Source organism: Sitodiplosis mosellana, unplaced genomic scaffold (assembly GCF_009176505.1).
Source record: "Sitodiplosis mosellana isolate CC-2019 unplaced genomic scaffold, AAFC_SMos_1.0 Smas_scaffold_3, whole genome shotgun sequence".
NCBI lineage: Eukaryota > Metazoa > Arthropoda > Insecta > Diptera > Cecidomyiidae > Sitodiplosis > Sitodiplosis mosellana.
The window spans coordinates 3,246,771-3,265,998 of NW_022595246.1; the positions used below are offsets into that span (position 1 = coordinate 3,246,771).

A 19,228-nucleotide genomic window follows, 5' to 3' on the forward strand; every position below is an offset into this window, starting at 1 on the left:
TCTGCGTCACGAAAATCTAACCTCACATTTGACTTTATTTACAGTTGGTTTGACATCTAAACAACAAAACACATTTGCCGCACTTGACGAACACGTGTGACCGAAGAAGTATTTTGAAAATAGTCATCAAATTGTGGGAAAATCCACGAATCTTCTAGTTCAAGTGTGATTTGGAATGTACAGCAATGAATACAGAAAAAGGTAAGTGAATTTTTTATTTCATTCATACAGTTTTGGAGTTGAATTGTTGTTTTTTCCTTCACAGAGCTTCGTAAGTGGTTGAATCGCTCCGAATTGAGTTTTGTTGACAACTTAAACTTCGGTATCAAAGTGTGGAATTCAATTGAGTTTGTACTGTTGACCAAACAGGAAATTGTCGTTGATGAATTTTGTAATAATTTGCCAAATTTACGTGAGGAGATAAACAAATCGTCCGATCCAAAGTACGGCGATCAGGCATGGGAGAGAATCAACGAGTTTTTGGGCTTTCGATATTCATCCGGAGCGGTTAGTGTGGCTGTCAAAGACAAACTCATCAAAACTTTGTCTCAAGAGGCTAAAATAAGTATTGAAGAGTCGCGAGCATCGCATTTGATCCTAAATGCTTTGCTCATCACCCTGCAGAACACTTCAATTCAAAATTACTACAAAAGTAATGCCGTGGAATTTGCCCGGTTCTTGGGATTGAATATTCGTTATCTGAGTGTTTTGCTGGAGTCAGAAAATTTGACAAGTGGCCAGTCGAAACAGTATAAGGAACATATCAATCAACTACTAGCTTCGCTAAAGTCGTTCATCAAGCAAACACCATTCCTGGATGATTTCAAATCAGCTTTTGCCACAGAAATCCTAACGTCAATATGTGAGCTCATCACTTTGTCCCAACACCGCAAAATTACCGACAAACAAGAAGTGCTGAGCATTTTGCAGGAGCTATACTTTGATGGCAACCAAACAAAACAACTGAAGCAGTATTTGGGTGGGGCCAAATCAAAATTCGTCACATTTCACGAGTTATTCGAAAAGCCGATGCATGTCTTCCTGACGGTTGTCGAAGCGCTGGTTTGGTCATTCAGGAATGATGATGAAGTGCAACAGGCATTTTTAAAGTATTTATTCAATGAAACCGACGGAAAACTGCGAGTTCAAAGCCACGAACCGATCCAAACTCAGTTGAACGGTTTGTCCGTTTTTATCTTCCTTCTAAAGAAATACGATGTGCCACTGAATTTCCAAATCGATTCGAATAAGGCTGTCGTTTACTTGGGCAAGCAAATCGAACATTTCGTTCATTCCTATCACACGACCCATGTATATGAGGTGTTGAACACGCTGTGCGCCATATTGAAATTGAATCCATTGATTTTGGAAAATTCTGTATGTCAAATTGCCGTCAAATTCATGCTTCTGCCGAAGAAGAGCGAAGCCATTTGGAACAAATACGAAGAGTTTATGTTTTTGTTGGTTGAAATGTACCGGAGATTGAGCAGAGCCGAAAAGTTTATATCGCATTTGATAAGAAATCTGTATGAGACACTGGCAACGGTCAAATTGTCGAAAAAATTGAAACGTTCGTTCAATAGCAGTTTTGTTGAAGGATCAACGCCGTCGAAAAAGTTGAAGAACGCAGCCGAAGAGGAGGTTTCAATGGATGTGAGTTTGGCTGAACCAAGTGCGCCTGAAAATCGATTTGTAACCCTGTTCGAAGAGAATATCTTGAGCGAATGCACCAATTTAGCCACGAAATCCGATTGGAAGCGACAAATTCGCAACAATCAAATTTGGAGTGATATTGCATTTGCCTTCACACCGGCCATCAGTGGCACTTATACTCGATTCATCTCGGGATTGGTGTCAAAGCCATCTCTCGTCGTATGGAAGACACTCATGTTCACATTGAAGGATTACGTACACCAATTGAAAGAATCCGAAGGTAAATGCAGTGAGAATTGTGTATTTCTGATTGAAATCACATCGGCGCTACTCAGTCAATACTTCTTGGGTTCACGATTAGCCGAACAGTCCGATAAATCGTGGGATGCCATTGAGACAAATCGAAATGCCACACGAGAAATTCTCAGCGAATTTGGACACGCCATCCTCAATCAAGAACACAATTATCGAACTATGAACGCATTTTTGAAGCTATGCTACAACGCATCAAACTTTGACTTGCTTTGCTGGTACTATCGTCCCGATTCACTGCGAGTCGCTACTGACGACGACACCACGTTCAATGTGGAAAAATCGGCCAAAAAACTGCATTCATATCTCACGGACAAAGAGTGGATAACGATTGAACAGCGCATTACGAATTTTGGCAAACGCGAATGCAAGGCCAACATCAACAAAATCTACTTGCAACGCTTGAAAACGAGCCAGTTATTCGAGTATGAAAAGGCTGATGGTGAAGATGTGTCCAAGTATGTTTTGTCCACTGCTTTCAAAGACATCGAACAAATTGTTGATATTCTGAATGACCCAAGTCTTTGTGCGTGGTTCATTGGCAATTTGAATGTCAAACAAAAACAAACCGTTTGCGAACTGTTGCTACAGTCAACAAGTGAATTTGTTACCTTGAACCGACTATGCACCACAAACGATTGGCAATTCATCGAAACATTAACCGTGGCTACGTATAAAAAACTTATCGAAATTTTAGCCGCTGGCAAACATTCCGAATATTTATCGGAGATCAATTTTGATGCGATTTTTCAACGTAAATTTCAAATAGCATCGAAAGAGGTTGGCTCATTGGTGGAAAAACAATGCAGCAGTGAAACGAAATGTGCGGATAAGAAGCATATTCAGAAGAAACGGGAACATATTTCCGATTTGATGGGGCTATTGAATAATTTGCCGGTTGGTTTCGGCAAACCCGATGCCAAAAACATCATTTCCTTGTTGAATATTGTTGTTTATCGTTACTTTGCCATAGGCGGTGATGCAGAATTAGCGAAGGCGTCCGTAAACGTGTTTAAAGGTATGTTCTTGGAAGACACATTTAATTTTACATTCTAAAACTCATAGACATCCGTTTTTTGCATCAATTTTTGTTTTTACTTTCTTTGCTCATCTTTCGTTTCAAATTAAAGTCAAGTTTTTTGGTTTATTTTTCTTTTCAATCAATTCTTCATCATTGAAATCATCTGAATGTACTTTTTCTATTGATGATTTTTTATGTTTTCTTCTTTTTTTCCCCATTTCCATCCATTCCATCTTCTATTCAGCTCTTCTTCACTTTGGTGATTCGCCAAATGTGTTCACCAATCTCAAAGTCAATACGCTAATCACGTTGTTCAAAGAAGAAGCCAGCGCTCAATCGATATTTGCTTTGATATTCGAAAGAACATGTCGCGACCTAAATGTTACAAATGAAAAAGTTCTTGATGAATTATACGAACTTTTGCGTCAATTCGAGACAAACGACCGAAATGAACAGAGAATTCTACTCGAGATAGCCGTATTGGTCGTGGGTGATTTGTCAAGGGACAAGAAAAATCGCATTCAATGCGACCGATTTCGTGAAATATTGTTTGAAATCATAAAAAATGTGGCCAAAGACGTGAACAATGGAGAATGGTTGATTGGAGCGACATTGCCAGCCTTTGTGATTATAGTGAAATCATACATCGCTGCAAATAAAACCAATCCCACGCAAGAGGTCGATGGTGACGAGCAAACAATACAGCTCATCAACTTGTTCCTTAAGAATTCGGTAAGATTTTCTTTTTCATAACCATATATAGACTATAGTCTAAGGTATACCTATCTTATATTACCTATCGGAAAAAGTATACCGTTTTTATTGAAAATATCTTAAGTCTTTGTTCGGGATCTAATCTTGAGAGATTTATATCATGCAAGTCAATCACTTCACTAGAATATTTTGTATAATATTCGATATAATACGCTTTTAGATCGACTGTAAAAATCAGCACTCAGTGAAATTGTTGAATACAGCATTGGAGAACAAAGCCTATCTACGGCTGACAGACGATGAGATAAAGGGATTAGTAGCCAAATACTGGATTGATTTCAAGATTGCGTGCGCTAGTACGCACGATGATACCGTTAACAAAACATTGAATAACGCTCTCAAGCTAATTTGCGATCAGGCAACGGTCGATGAATGGATTTCTCTATTGACTGAAGTCGAAAAGGTAAGCACCTCCCGAAAAAATAATCCGCAATATTGCGTTTTTTTCCCTCACTAATCTAGTGTAATCCTATCAGGAAATCGAAGCATCCATTTTTACGGACAAGTCAAAGCAACAAAGCAAAATATTGGCGTCAATGGCAAAATGCCAATACAATAAAAGTAAAGGTCAAGTAAGTATTGGATCGCATTTTTATGGCTCTTTTCTTTCGTTTGGCATTTTAACCGGCTCAAATGAACCGTGTGCATTTGTAGATTTTCACTGGTTTCTTCAAAAATGTCACACGTCAAGTCAATTTGACGATTCGTGCCAAAACCACGGATTTGACGCAAAACTTCGACTGGATACTGAATTTGCTGGAGTGCTACACCATTCTGACCAATAATATGCAGGTAAAATGTCAAAAATTCATGCATAGACTATGCCCGAAATTGATTTTGACGGATAAATCACATGCTTTGTTTTCATGCAGACACCAGTCTCTGTTGAGCTAATTGATGACATCTTGGCATTTTTGGCCGAAATAAATGTGAAAAAAATCGACGCAGAGCAATTTGATTCGGACCGATTCAAAAATCTATTGGAACAGATGTGTGCATTAGTTTTGGGATTGATTCAGCATCGTTCTGTGTTCATTTTGGATCGAGTGCCGCACTTTGTCAATGTGTTTAAGGATCTGCTGCAAACAATTTGCTGGTATAAATCGAATCGAAGCCAACAGACACAATTGGAGCAAGCCGAAATCACAATGCTCGCTGAAATGGCACACAACCTCGAAAAGTATGCAAACTTTACCCAATGACTCTTTGGCTGGCATGCATTTTACATTCTTCTATCTCTCTCTCTCTCTTCGTTTAGAACAAACAAAGCATTCGTAAAACACTCCACGGAAGTGAAGCGTGTCGCACCATATTTACTCCTATTTGCCATCAGTCTAATGATAACAAAAGATCGACCGACGACACTTTATTCGAAAGTAAGTACACACTCTCAGCAAATTTATGAACTTGAACGAAAAATTTCAATAATAAATTCTCTCTTCCGGCACAGATCAAAACACACATCGAGTACATTTGTTACGACCTAATTGCCGTGTGCGATCACCGTGTCGAAGGGTTCATTCTACGTAGCTGCAACGAAGCGTCCAAAAATATTTACGAGAATTTGCATCGTGACTATGAAAAATACTTTAAATTTAAGGGCAAAGTTTAAATTGATTAAAGATTGAATGAAAAACGCGAGTTTTCTTGAAGAAAATATTAGAAAAAGGACTTTTCGAGAAGTGAATTTGCATAAAGAGTTTTCGGAAAAAAAATTTGAATGGGATTTTTAAAAAATGTGATTTTAATGGAAAAAAAATACGCATTTTGTCCTTTTCAACCAAACCATTTTACTTTCGTAAAATTCTTTTTTATTGAAATAAAACAGAAAAATGTAAAAAAAAATCCATTTTTGTATCACATTTTTTTTCTTAGTAGTGTGTTTGACCTTTTTTTTCTCTAGCTGAAGTGTGTTCAATTGTTGGCGTGTGGCATCCGGTTGGGTTGAATGTACTTGAATGAATACGTCAAAAACATTCGGCTTATCAAAATCCATCGTGGTATATTATACCCGACAATTGGTTGGGTTGCTAGGCAACCGGTAAAACTGATAAAAAACATAAACAAAACCTGAACTAGGAAATTCGGTTGAGTCGACTACCGTGTGTGTTGTGTATGTGATGTGTGTGTGTGTGCACCTGTGTTACTATGGTAGTATAGTGAAAACGCCGCCGAGTGTCATTCAGCAATAAAACGATTTCATTCTAATAGCGGCAACAACCCTTCCAAGTTTTTGTATTTATTTTTTGTGTTGTGTGAGAGATATACGAAATTGGCTTGAATTGAAGCGGCTGTCGAAAATGGAAAAATGAGCCCGGTTTTGCATGGACACGATTATTTAATAATAGTAATAATAATCGTTAAATCATCGGCAATTGGAAAAACAAAAAATGGAACGAGTGGTGGTTGTTATGGTGCCTACAACGACAACGACTGAACAGAGAGCTATCGTGTCATTTGGTTATTGAAAGCCTCTTATTACTCGTTTATTGTTTGTGACATCGGTACATTCTCCAGGGACATCGTGTGTGACAATGTATCACATACTGATAAACTACATATTTTCAATCGGCTAACTTCAAAATAGAACTGTGCTAAGTACATATGTATTATTGATTTGAAAAATCTGTTTCAAGTCAATTCAAATCGATTGGGTGTGTGTGTGTGTGTGGGTTAACGTGCTGACAACGACCGCGCGCATCGGATGTAGTTCAAAACAATTGAGAACATCGAAGTGATTTCATCTATAAAAAAGTGGAGCATGAGAAACTGAAATGTTGTCTAAACGCTCACAACGTTTGTTTTGGTGTATAAATTAGAAAGTTTGTATACAAAAAGAAAGGAATCATAGAATCATATAAATTTGGAAAGAGTTCGCGTCAGAAAAGTCGAGAATCCATTGAGAAAACCGCTACATTTCATTGCCATTTAAGTTATAGACTTGATTTTAAATATGCCAATAAATATTCCAACAAGAGACCGAAAAACGCCAACGCTTGTTTTCGGCGGTGTGGTTATAACTTTGCTCACGAAAGGCCAATAGGAAATGAATTTCAAATTCGGAATGTAATCGATCTAACAAAAAAAAAATTATATGTACACTTCAGCGCTGTTTGTGCTAGACAATGCTATTTTATTCATTTGTGATGTGCCACGCGTACTGGTTCTTTTTCGCTTTGCCTTGCATTCTCGGTTGGTTGGTTGTTTTTTTTTTCTTTCTTCATCGCTCGATTATTTATTCGATGTTTATATTTTTCCCCACGGACTCGACGAACAGACAAAAAAAAAATCATCGAGTAAGCGGTTGATAGGAAAAAAAGAGAAGAAAAATAAAACAAGCAAAACTAGGAAATCAATATCAGCTCTCGCTTTGGATTTTCATTTCAATTTGTTTCTGTCGTTATTATTGTCATTTCGAACAGTGCTGCAGGTACTGTCAGGCGAATACGCGTTACCCGTTTCGTTGGATCCTTTTTTTCTGTTATTTTTTTTCAACAACTAAAAATTGAATAACAAATTGCTGGATTTGAAAAGAATACTCACCAGATAAATTTAGTTCAGTTCCGGTAGAAGTGCACAATTTTTCATAGTTGAAAGCAACGGAAGAAAAAAGAATGCGGAAAAAATGCGGGCCAAATCTTAAAAAAAAGAAACTCTTATTTGGCTTTAGTAAATAAAGGAAATACCGAAAAAGGTCATTGAAGCTCGCTACCGGAAAAAGATACAACGTACAGAAAATACCACACCGAAAGCAAGGGGAAAATAAACGTGGAAAAACTTTGCCAGACACGAAAACTGTGGGCGAGACTTGATCCATGCGGAAACTGTTTTGTGTATATGCTTGTGTGTGCTGTTCAAAATCGTCGACGAAACCAAATTTAACAATGGATTACGTATAACAAGTTGAGTGTGTAAATATAAAGTTTTTATCGGGTTAAGAGAGAAAGAGAGAGAGAGAGAGAGAGAGAGAGAGGAAAAAATGACTTGATAACTGTACTACAAACGTCTCATTTTGGAAATAGTTTACATCCAAGTTTTGCAGTGTTTAGTTTTGCACACTGTTATTGTTGTTGGATTGATTTTTGTTCTGTTTTTTTTTCTAAAGGAATTTGATTACAAAAAACGAAATTTATTTTTCTGATAAAAAACATTTGTTGCAATAATGTCAAACAAGTTGAAGAGCCAGGAGAAAGCCAATCGGATTGCAGAAATCGATGATCATATTCGGCGCAGTTTTGAAATCATAAAGGTAAATGGAAACGTGATTCGATCAAACACAACGTTTGCTTAGTTCAAAGGATTGAAGAACATGTTTTTTTTCGGCGGCGGCGACGACGACAATATTTTTCATTTTTGCATGACATTGATTATTATGTTTGGATGTCATCCTTTTGCACTGGTCGGCATTATGCCCCATCGCATTTTATTATCATCGGTAGAAAGAGAAAAAAAAGCGTCATATTCGAAGAGCCATGCTATACCATGGCACTGAATGAACATTTTAATGACATCGCGAATTTCCATTTAAATAGCAACAGCAAATCCAGTAACTGTTGTCTCTCTCTCTCTCTCTCTCTCTCTCTATCTCTGATTACATGGGTTTTTTTGGTTCACCGAAACAAACTGACACAAACATTGAAACCGACATTCTTGATTGTATATCATTATTATATGCGAACGGGGAGCAAAAAAAAGCAATAGTAACGGCTTGACATTTAACATGACAATTTCATGAATTCCGCACATCAAAATCAAAAATTGATTTTTTTCTGCATTGCGAATGACAGCATTTTTGTTTGAAACGAACAGAGAAAAAATGAAATAATCGACTTTATGTTCCGCTCTTCTGGAACCAATCACTATATCATTGTCATTTCAATTTGATGACATCCTTGTTGTTGTTTTTTTCCTTCGATGCCTGAACTTGTTGAGTTCGTGCAGATGCCACCTCTTTTCTTCAAATGAGCAGCCAAGCAAACAGGGCAATTTCAGGCGAATTTTCTGTCCATTCCTCTTGCGGCTTTCGTGAATCTCGCGCTTGAAAAGCGAACGATAGTTAAATGATAAAGTTTATCACCAAAGATGTTTTTTATGGACCGAGGAGAAAAAATGGTAAAGCCAGAGCAACAGGAATGACATCAAACGAAGTAGATTTAATGAAAAAAGAGCAGACAAAGTAAAATTGACATTGGTTCATGAGGTCTTAATCATTGGCGAAGCCATTAAGGCATTTGCATAACAAATTTTAAAAGCAGATAAAAGCGACTTTTCCATTCATTGGGAAAATCGAGCGCTATTTTCTATTAAACGTCGGACTCATTCTTCTTTTACTTTCTTTTTTCATGTCGTTTACACTCTGGCTCGTCTCTTATCAAATCGCCTACCCAATTCATTATGTGCAAATTTTGTCACCATTCCATTTTTCCATTTCATTGCTGGGAGTTATTAAGAATTTATGAAAAAAACGTACGTTTTTTTTTCTGCCTCGTCGACACCAGATTAAGTGTTGACTTAGTCCGCTAAAAAAACGCCATGCGTAGCTCTTTTGTATTCATTGGCCCATCCGTTTTGAATCAACGTTTTTTTTTCTGCCTTTGACGCCTTTGCTTCAATCTTTTTTTTTTGCATTTCGCTCACATTTTCCGCCCAGTTTCACATGCAAACTTAATTATCGTAAATGGTTTGTGGTTTTCACGCTGGTAATGTAAATTGGTGCGACAAGCACGCCGAATTTCGATGAATGGAACAAAGGATTGTGTATGTATGTGTGTTTGTGTGCAAGTGTGTTCTCGCAGCAAACACAAATTCCGACGACTGAATAAAGAAAATCATGAATTTTCATTCCACTTAATCGTGAGTTTTGCAAACAAACTGCTAGCAACTACTTGGTGAGTTTCCTTTTTTTTGCTTCTCTGCTAGTTTTCTTATCCACTTCGTCTCCGAATCCAATTCCATTTATTTGCTCTCTTGTAAAGTTTCGTCACTTTTTCTCAGCTACTCCACTCTCGGCGACGACTTTCTGTTTGTGCATCCTGTTTGTCACAAACAAGTGTAACTGGAATTTATTTGGTTTTTCACTTTTCGACGAAAAAGACTTTTCGATTGCATTTGCACCACATCGCACCACCCTCGCCCACTTCCCTGGAGTTTGTTCAAAAAACACAATTTCTTCATTAGTGAAATGCAGTTTTCGAACCAAGTTTTGTTTGTTTCTATATACATATTGTTTGTCTTTCATTTTGTCGATGTTTTCATTCCTCCCACCTCTCGGGGAGTCGGGCTTTCGGCTCACCGAAGCAAATAGTTCCGTTTTGCCCGAATCGAGGGGAAGAAAGCGAACAAATTAAGAGCACTTTCCAATTAACAACAAGTGCTGAAGTTTTGCATCCATTTCACTTTTTCGCCCGTATCAAGAACTTAACTTTCGCAAAGTGACGTTATTTTCGGGATATTTGAATGCAAAATGCAAAACTTTCGCACAACGACAACGAGCGTTCGTGTGTTTTCTTTATTTTATTGTTGCCCGTTTTTGCGTGAACGAAACTTGGATTCTCCGCCGACGTGCATTTCCCATTACAGTTTTACGGGTGCATTGAATGGAATGTATTTAAAAGGCAATTCACAAGACCTTCAACTTTTCGTGCAGTTTTTCCACGTTTATCCTCTCGATGCATGGGAAATGAAACAAAGCGAGAGAGTTCAAGAGCGTCATAATTGAGTGTTGCACACAAAATAAGCCCAATTTGACTTTATTGTTTTCGAGTGAACGCAAAATAAACGACTAAACTTGCCACGGCCAGAAAGTCACCTTTCCTTTCTTCATCATCATCATAGTGATTCGATCTAGGGGCATTTCACTCGCATTCGAATGCATGATCATTCGTGTACGAATCCTGCATTCGCAAAAAACAGTATAAGTATTTGTATTCGCACCATGTATTCGTACTGCCGCGCGAGCATTCGCGCGACTCCGCATATGAAACGTATTGAAACACTCGCACATGTATTCGTCGCGAATGCGCTCAGTTGCGATGAAGTGTCAAACACAGTCAAACATGTGGAAAGATGTCAGACGTGTTTGAAAAATTACAACGTGCATTAGGTGAGCCTCTACCAGAAATTTTACAATTAATTCTCACACATTCTGGATTTAATACAGAAAGCGCATTAGCTACGTTGAATACAAGCATTTGCGGTCGCAGGTGTCCGATTTTTTGCAAATTTGTTTCCGTTTGATTACAATTCTTGAATAACTGTGGCAACTGGATGATAAGCAATCGGTGACCCGGTTTAAATTTAAACTTATTCACATTCTCGTATGATGTTTCTTTGAGAATTTCTGGGTTTTCAATGACATAGTTCTCGATATCCATAATAGCATCGTTGTCAATGGACATTAGAGATGATTCATTTTCAAATGCACAGAATTCCAGGATTTTAATAATATCGGCCGACATTTTTAGATTCAAATATTTTTCTAATTTGAAAATAACATTTTCCAGTCCCTAAAATACAAAACACAACTTAAATTGATATTAAATTTGGATCGAAATAACTATTTACCATTTTGATGAACTAATGTAAACAATGTAGTCGCAACGATTAACACAACAAATCAATATAGATCTGTCAAGTGTATTCGCATTCGCGCAGCAATATTCGAACGTATTTGCTAATGCGCCGTATAGATACATTAAATGGTTATTCGTACGAATCAGGCCCGTAGCGTGGTAGGTGCGAGGGGATGCGAAGCATCCCCGAGCCGGATTTTCGCATCCCCGAGCGAGATTTGTGTATTTGCAAAGCTAAATAATTTTAATAATCGTTCTTTCGCTGAATTTTTTTTTGGCAAAGTCAAAGTTTTCCTCAGGAAAAAAAATCCAAACAGTATTTTTTCAAAGTTCAATAAATAATAGTCATCAGAATTCAATGGAAATTTTCTAAATCATTTTTTGATCAATACATTGTTTCTGTTTCATATATTTTTTATTTCTATTGACTAGATCGAGAGGAGAGTAAGTTCATCTGACTTTGTTATGAAAGAGTAGAGTAAGTTTCTTTCGACTCAAAAATGGTTAAAGGCGAGTATGTTCATTTTTGGCGGGTCCTCGCGGTTTTCCACGGTTTCCGCGAAACTGATAAGAGATAACAACTTGGTGTCTTCGACAAAGTTGTAGCACTCGAGGTCTTCTATAACAATGTTGAAGTCAGTTATCTCTTATCTCTTATCAGTTCCGCGAAAAGCGTGAAAAATTATAAGAAAAAAAAGTTCAATATAACATTTGCTTTTTTATGTGCGCAATTTGCGCGCAACTGATAAGAGATAAGAGATAGATGTCTTCAGCAATGTTATAGAAGACCTCGAGTACTACAACTTTGCCGAAGACATCATGTTGTTATCTCCTATCAGTTGCACGAAAACCGTGAAGACCGCAGAGGCTAGACGGTACTACAACATACTCTACTTTAACGCCAACAGAATCATCAGAAAACATACTCTCCTCTTTCAAAATATATTAGAATTTTTTCACATCCTCTCGATCTAGTCAATAGATTTGGTAACATTTCTTTGGCAAACAAACTTTGTTCGATCTTCATCATTAATATAATTGCACTCTACTTCCTTTCTTGTTATTGAACGCTTTCATGATGTCATCAATAGAAATGTTGTTCAAACGTTTGTGCTCGAAAGCGATGAAAGCTAAATTGCGCATACATTCATTTGTCATGGAGAGGCGAGATGGAATGTCAATTTGAGCCAATGCAGAAAATGAAGTTTCGCAGACCGCAGTACTGCACGCAAAAGTTTCGACAATTGCAAACAATTTGTAAACTTCTGGATAAAGGTGTCAACGGACAAATGGACGGACAGCCTACTTTTTTACACAAGTGACCAAAATTATGTCTAAATGTACGAATAATGTGGGAAGCTATATACCAAATTGTAGGTTTTTAGGTTGTCTTTCCATCGATATATAAATATTACAGTTATTTTGAAGATTTGGTGACAATTTTGAGGCGAAAAAGCTGGATAGGCAGATTTTTCAAACGGACGGACGGACAAATTTTGGTTTTGTCCGTCCAAAAAATTTCGTTAGAAAAATTTCAAAATAACTGAAACATTCATATATCGATTGAAAGAGGACCTAAAAACCTACAATTTGGTATATATCTTTCCATATTATTGGTACAATTAGACATAATTTTGGCCACTTGTGTAAAAAAGTAGGCTGTTTGTCCGTTTGTCCGTTGACACCTTTACTTCTGGAAATGCTTTCCGCATTTCATACAACACCGTTAAAACGTTGAACTGGGACTTATTTTTTGCAGAGGACTTTTCCAACTCCTTTCTTTTAAATTCAATGTATTTCTTGGCCGCTTTTAATTCATATTCTGGCGGAAATTTTATGCCAAGCTTTTCAAGCGGCTTCAATTGATCGAGTTCCATATTTGGAGAATCCGACAGTGCTAACAGAATTTCGTTATTTTCGGTAAACCGTGCATCAGATTCAGCCAATGCCATGTCAATAACTTCATTGTAGCTTGAGGTAATTTGGTCGATTTCATCGGATCGTTCGCCAATACTTTCTTCAACAACGAAATCTCCCAAAAGTCCCGATCTTCTACGATTCCTCATTGGACGTGATAAACTAGCTTCCCGAACAACATCAACCGATTCAGAAATAAGTTGATTCGCATCATTCATAAATTGCTCGAACTTTTCGTGGGTGCGATAATTAGCGATCGTTCCTTTTGCGATTTCTACTACCGGCATAGCTCTGTGGTAACTCATTTCACGACTTTGAAAAATAGCGTCAGCTGGAGTCAGAGCTGTCAACAGTTCATCTATAAAAACCAAATGAAACACAAACGTCTTCTGTGGCAATATCATCGCCATTCAAATCAATGCGATTGTATTTATCATTTTTCGCTTTTTCCAACGTTGCAACGATTTGTGCATAATTTTCCCGCACTGCTTTGGTTGCTTGGGAATGGCCAGTCCAACGTGTATCTATCAATCGCTTTACTGCAGTAAAAATATTTCTTTTTGGATATGTTAGCGTAACTCAGCAAAGCGATGACGACCGATGAATTTCTTCGAAAAAAATCGTTTGTTTATAGTTTGATATAAACAAGCATCAGCCGAAATTATTCTGAGTAGCATTTTATGTAATCAATACACTGCATATGGATTTGCTTGGAATAACTCACGGCTTACCGCAGTTAATATACGAGTCGCTACGCGATTCGCTATGCAATGACGAATTTTTTGATGTAAACAGAACATTGAATACAGAAATCGCTAATTTTGCTTACAATATTCTTTATCAAATAATATCAACATTTTTTCGTTATGCAACGAACAAATGTCGTATTTTAACAGCTGTACATGGTGCCTCTCTTCAGATTTTTCTACTTTTTTTTCAAATTAAAGATTGGATGCGCCGCATCCCCGGCCGAGCAGGCCACGCTACGGGCCTGGTACGAATGCGAATATTCGGCACGAATATCAGTATTTGCGAGTGTTTATATTCAAATGCATGGCAAAGTATTCGTACATTCGTACGAATAGCAGTATTCGCATAGAGTGAAATCCCCCTAGGATTCGATTGCAATGAAAATTGTGTTAAAACTCAACGGGGGTAAGAAATCGAGTTAAATTAAAGGAAATGGCGGAAGAATTGGGTCTTCAAGGGTGTTTTATCTCATATTTTATGATAACTACGGAAACGACTTAATTTGATTCGAGTAGATAAAAGGCGATAATAAAATGATAAACGACTGTGTACAAACACAGTGTGCCAAGTTGCATAAATAAATCCGTTCCTTGCATTTTATTGACTGATTGAAGTTTTCCATCCACCAGTTTTGATGCAATTTTCATTCTAAGTGCATCATCGTCTGAGAAGAAATACGCCAAGTATCCATCTGTACAAACAAACTCACGACGTTGAGCTATATACAGTTATCTTATTAAGCAACATTCAAAATTGAATCAGGCAAATGAGCATTTTCAGTTTATCTACTCTCGCAAATGCAATTAACATCATCAAAGTCTGGACCATCTGGCTAGAGGAGAAAAAGAAGAGAAAAAAATGCGATGAAAAAAAACAAAGTTCCTAAACTGATTACATTACTGCAAAAATGGCAACTCTCAAAATAAACGAAACACAGCATTTCACAGATAATAACGAGATCCGATATTTAACTTGGTCCGGAGAAAACTTTTCGTATTTCTCGGAAGTGTGAGAATTTCTTTTCCACATTCTATAACTATAACAGAAATATCGATGTCGGTTCGCGCGAGTACAAGTGTTTCCAAGTTATTAGTTAGTTACAAGCGAATGAACGATAGTGCACGGTTCTCGGCAGAAGGAAGAAAATATGATTTTCAGTCACGTTTAATCAATAAACTTTTTGTGCTTGGCATTTGGAACGTGTGCAACACTGCACACATTCAGAATTATGAAGAAATCGAGAGGGTGAGCGCGAATGAGAAAGAAAAAGAAAGAGAGTGCGAGAGCCAATACGATGGAGAGAGAAAGCATTCGCGAGCCAATTTTATCAAATTGATTATGATGGCAGTCGTCGTCGTCGGTTCAAGATGAATGAAATAATTAAAGGAATTCGCTGAGAATTGAACCGATTTTTGCTGTTAATACACTTTACGGTCGTGATATTCGATAACTTCATTATTGTTCAATGAAAAAATTATCGATGTTCTTTTGTGTCTGGTTTGAATGTAATAATTCCAGAGGCTTGGCAAAGGGGCATACGGAATTGTGTGGAAAGCGCTTGATAAGCGAACGCAGAAAATCGTTGCTGTCAAGAAAATTTTCGATGCATTTCGAAATGAAACAGATGCTCAACGAACATTTCGGGAAATAATGTTGCTGCGAGCGTTACGCAATCATCCGAACATCATACAACTGTACAGCATACACAGGTATACACGAAATCATAACGATTTCCCATTTTCATGGCATTTAAAATTGCACAATTTAATTTTCACCTTGGATTGAAACCAAAATGGTTAAAATTGAATTCGTAATAGTTTTTTTTTATTTTCGTGGGAAAAACAAATGTGAGGGAAAAAAAGATTTATCGATTGATTTCAACAATTTGATGCAAATTTGATGTTCATAATGAAGCATGAATCTTTTACTTCTCTCTCACTCTCACCCTCACCCGTACACATTTTGTTTCAAATAATCAGTTTTTTTTTCTGTTCATACGTTGTTTCGCAGGGCAACCAATCACATGGATATTTATTTATCGTTTGAATTTATGGAGAGTGATTTGCATAATGTCATTAAGCGTGGCTCAATATTGAAAGACATACACAAACGTTACGTGATGTTTCAGGTATTGAATGCAACAAATTTCATCCATTCGGGAAATATAATTCATCGTGACCTAAAGCCGAGCAACATTTTGGTGGATAGTAAATGCCGGTAAATATGTTCATATCATCACTCCTTTCTCCCACAACCTCTCACCCCATCTGAACTGATATTGTCAGCGCAAGCCACGATAAATTGATTCAAATTTAGATAAATAGTTTTCCAAACTCCGCGTCTAATTTAGTCGGAATATTTATGAGGTTATTTACATCGAAAAAGGGAAATTACTTTTCAATAAACAAAAAAAATGCCGTTTGGAATGCGTCGCGAAAGTTTGAATCGATTTTCCGTTGGTGTGTGTGTGGTTCGTGTTAAAAGGCGATTCGATGGCAACAGTTGATTTATGGTTCCACCAAAATTGATGGCATCGCATAATAACTGAATATCTATATCTATTCTCAATTATGCAATCCAGTTGTAAGCTGGCTGACTTTGGACTGGCGCGTTCGTTGTCACAAAATCATCCGACGGTTGACTCGAATGGCAACGAAGAGACATGTTTAACGGATTACGTAGGTAATGCCAATCAATTTGCTTGTAATAGATATTATGATACGTGGCATTTCATCCAGTGAAAAGATAGTGGTTGGATCGTTAGCTCAAATTTGATAGACTTGAAAAACCAACGCTTCTCAAATCACATTTAAAATGCGAAGCAGCGAGATTTTTCCAATCTGTCAAGGGCTATTAACCTCTAATGGTGACAAACTTTAGACGAAAATAAATGGTCGTTTTCTTTTTGTTTTCCTTGTTGTCGTGTAGCCACGCGATGGTATCGTGCACCTGAAATATTGATTGCCAACAAGCAATATACGAAAGGCATCGATATGTGGAGTCTGGGCTGTATTTTGGGTGAAATGTGCAGAGGCAAACCGCTATTTCCCGGCAGTTGCACAATCAATCAGGTAAAGACTAAAAATAGCTATGATACTGAGGTCAGGATAAATGGAGAGTCAATCAAATGAAAACAAACTTTTTTTTTCTTCGAAGATTGAGTGCATTTTGTCGGCACTGCCCTTGCCCACTGAAAGTGATTTGAAATCGGTCGGAAATGGTTTCGGTTCAGCATTATTAAGTCAATCATCGAAATCAATAAATTCCAATCCAAACATGGAGGAATTACTGGCCGATACGCCAGGCGACGCAAAAGACTTGGTCAGATCGTTGCTTGTCATGGATCCAACAAAACGACTTACAGCCAAACAAGCCTTGTGCCATAAATATGTGGAAAAGTATAGCAAACCAAATCGACTGGATAATTTAGTTGCGAATGATAATAACAATAACTTCCGTTTCAATAGGTTCCGAAATAGTACGCCTGAACTGGAGCTAACAGCTGATATCGTGCCACCGTTTCGTGATGACATTCAACTAACCGTTTCCGAATATCGGTCAAAACTGTACGAAATCATGTCGATCGCCGAAAAGAAGAGAAAGTAAGCGAGTATTTTGTGTTTCCAACTTATTTTCAAGTCTAATCAATTAAATAATGTAACGAAATTTAATAAAACAAAATGTTGATTGTTTCAAAACCAAAAATAAAAAAGTTCCACATCGTCGCCAAGTGGTGTCAGCAATTCAAAATCATCGCCGACGGACAGCTTGCGAAAAGTACCATTATCATCATCATCAAATAGCCGAACAATTTTGCCGAAAACAATAACAACCAACACGTCAGTTACGGATAAAAAGGTGCCGACAAATGCGAACTATTCGACGCAGAAATATCCAAACGATGCCAAACACCATCCATCATATTCAAGTGTATTTCATTCAAAGCCAATCCCAAACACAAAACCTACCTCAATCCAACAACAGTCGACGACGGTGCAGCCACGTCAAGTGAACGGCACCGGTTCATATGCTCGTTTGACCAATAAATTAAACTGCTGCAAAAGCTGTGTACGTGAACCGGACACTGATGCACTGGTGAAAAGGTGTGCAAATGATGTGCTAATACCGAAATTAAAAAATGACACCAAATATCCACCATCACAGTACATTGATTCGAATGCAAATTGTTGCTACGAGTCCGAACAGGAGCCAAAGTACAAAATGCCAAGCGAAGCGAGACGATCCACTATTCCCGGTGCCTATCGACGTCCATCAAACGATGCAAATGCTATGCTACGGAAATCAACGTTCAAACGTTCACTTGACGAGGATTTACTGCATGCCGGTGATTTCCGACAATCATCCTTTGATGCTAAGTCAACCACAAACACACGGCTTCTCAAGAAATTAACGCCACCACAGCCGGAGTATCAAAGTGAATTCCAACGAAACGGAAACGGAGCCTATTTGTCACAATCAATGGGCAAACACATTGTTAACGCATCAAATGAAAACCGGCGATTGATTAAGCAAAAATCGTTGGACGACTACACCGATGCTACGGCACGACTACGGAAACTTGAAATGAAAATGCGCAAACATAAAATTGATGTACTAAAATATGCCAACGACCATGACGAACCGACCATTTATGCCACCGATCCGAAGAAATTGTTAGCATATCCGCCGTCAAATCATTTCCGAAACAAATTAGAATCATTTGCACGTACCAAAGCCGATTGTGTGTATCCGAAAATTGGTATCGATTCCGTGCTATCGAGCAAAACGCCTGCATTCCGTAAAAATGGCTCGAATGGCAACAGCTACGGCATCATTACATCATCTGATCTGTACAAACTCAGAGGGACACCCGAACGTGTCACATAACACCTTATAGCCTCCACACACCTCTCTTTTCTAGCCTTTCTCTTACGATCAAATGCTTTTTTTGTCTATAACTAGAATGAATGGAGCTGTAGAGCTATTTTTCATGCAATAAAAACACGAAATTGGAGTTTCAACCAAAAATTCGATACTTTTTATCATTATTTGTAATTTGAACGGATTTTATCGACGTCGTGATGATTCTGTTGAAGAGATTTTATTATGAGAATAAAGATTTTTACGATATTGCACTTCGATTCAATGCCTTGTTTTAAACGAGTTTTTGAGCTTTGCATTTAACATTTGTTATTTGGCTCATTCAGTTTCCACTCCACATGATTCGCCG

At 37.7% G+C, this 19,228-nt stretch overlaps 2 protein-coding genes across 2 annotated transcripts; both read left to right on the plus strand.

Moving 5' to 3' along the window:
- The first annotated feature begins 24 nt into the window (after positions 1 to 24).
- Positions 25 to 5,605, plus strand: LOC129566431 (uncharacterized). The gene is made up of 9 exons (XM_055442362.1): positions 25 to 201; positions 266 to 2,983; positions 3,231 to 3,718; positions 3,921 to 4,163; positions 4,237 to 4,332; positions 4,415 to 4,552; positions 4,633 to 4,940; positions 5,019 to 5,136; positions 5,211 to 5,605. Exons 1-9 carry the CDS (start codon positions 186 to 188, stop codon positions 5,370 to 5,372), a joined length of 4,287 nt encoding a protein of 1,428 aa, XP_055298337.1. The 5' UTR covers positions 25 to 185; the 3' UTR covers positions 5,373 to 5,605.
- A 1,928-nt stretch (positions 5,606 to 7,533) lies between these two features.
- Positions 7,534 to 19,011, plus strand: LOC129565598 (mitogen-activated protein kinase 15-like). Its single transcript, XM_055440616.1, has 8 exons — positions 7,534 to 8,009; positions 15,517 to 15,707; positions 16,009 to 16,215; positions 16,580 to 16,680; positions 16,927 to 17,069; positions 17,155 to 17,396; positions 17,466 to 17,600; positions 17,712 to 19,011. The coding sequence occupies exons 1-8, from the start codon at positions 7,923 to 7,925 to the stop codon at positions 18,883 to 18,885; spliced, it is 2,280 nt and encodes a 759-aa protein (XP_055296591.1). The 5' UTR covers positions 7,534 to 7,922; the 3' UTR covers positions 18,886 to 19,011.
- The last annotated feature ends 217 nt before the right edge of the window (positions 19,012 to 19,228 follow it).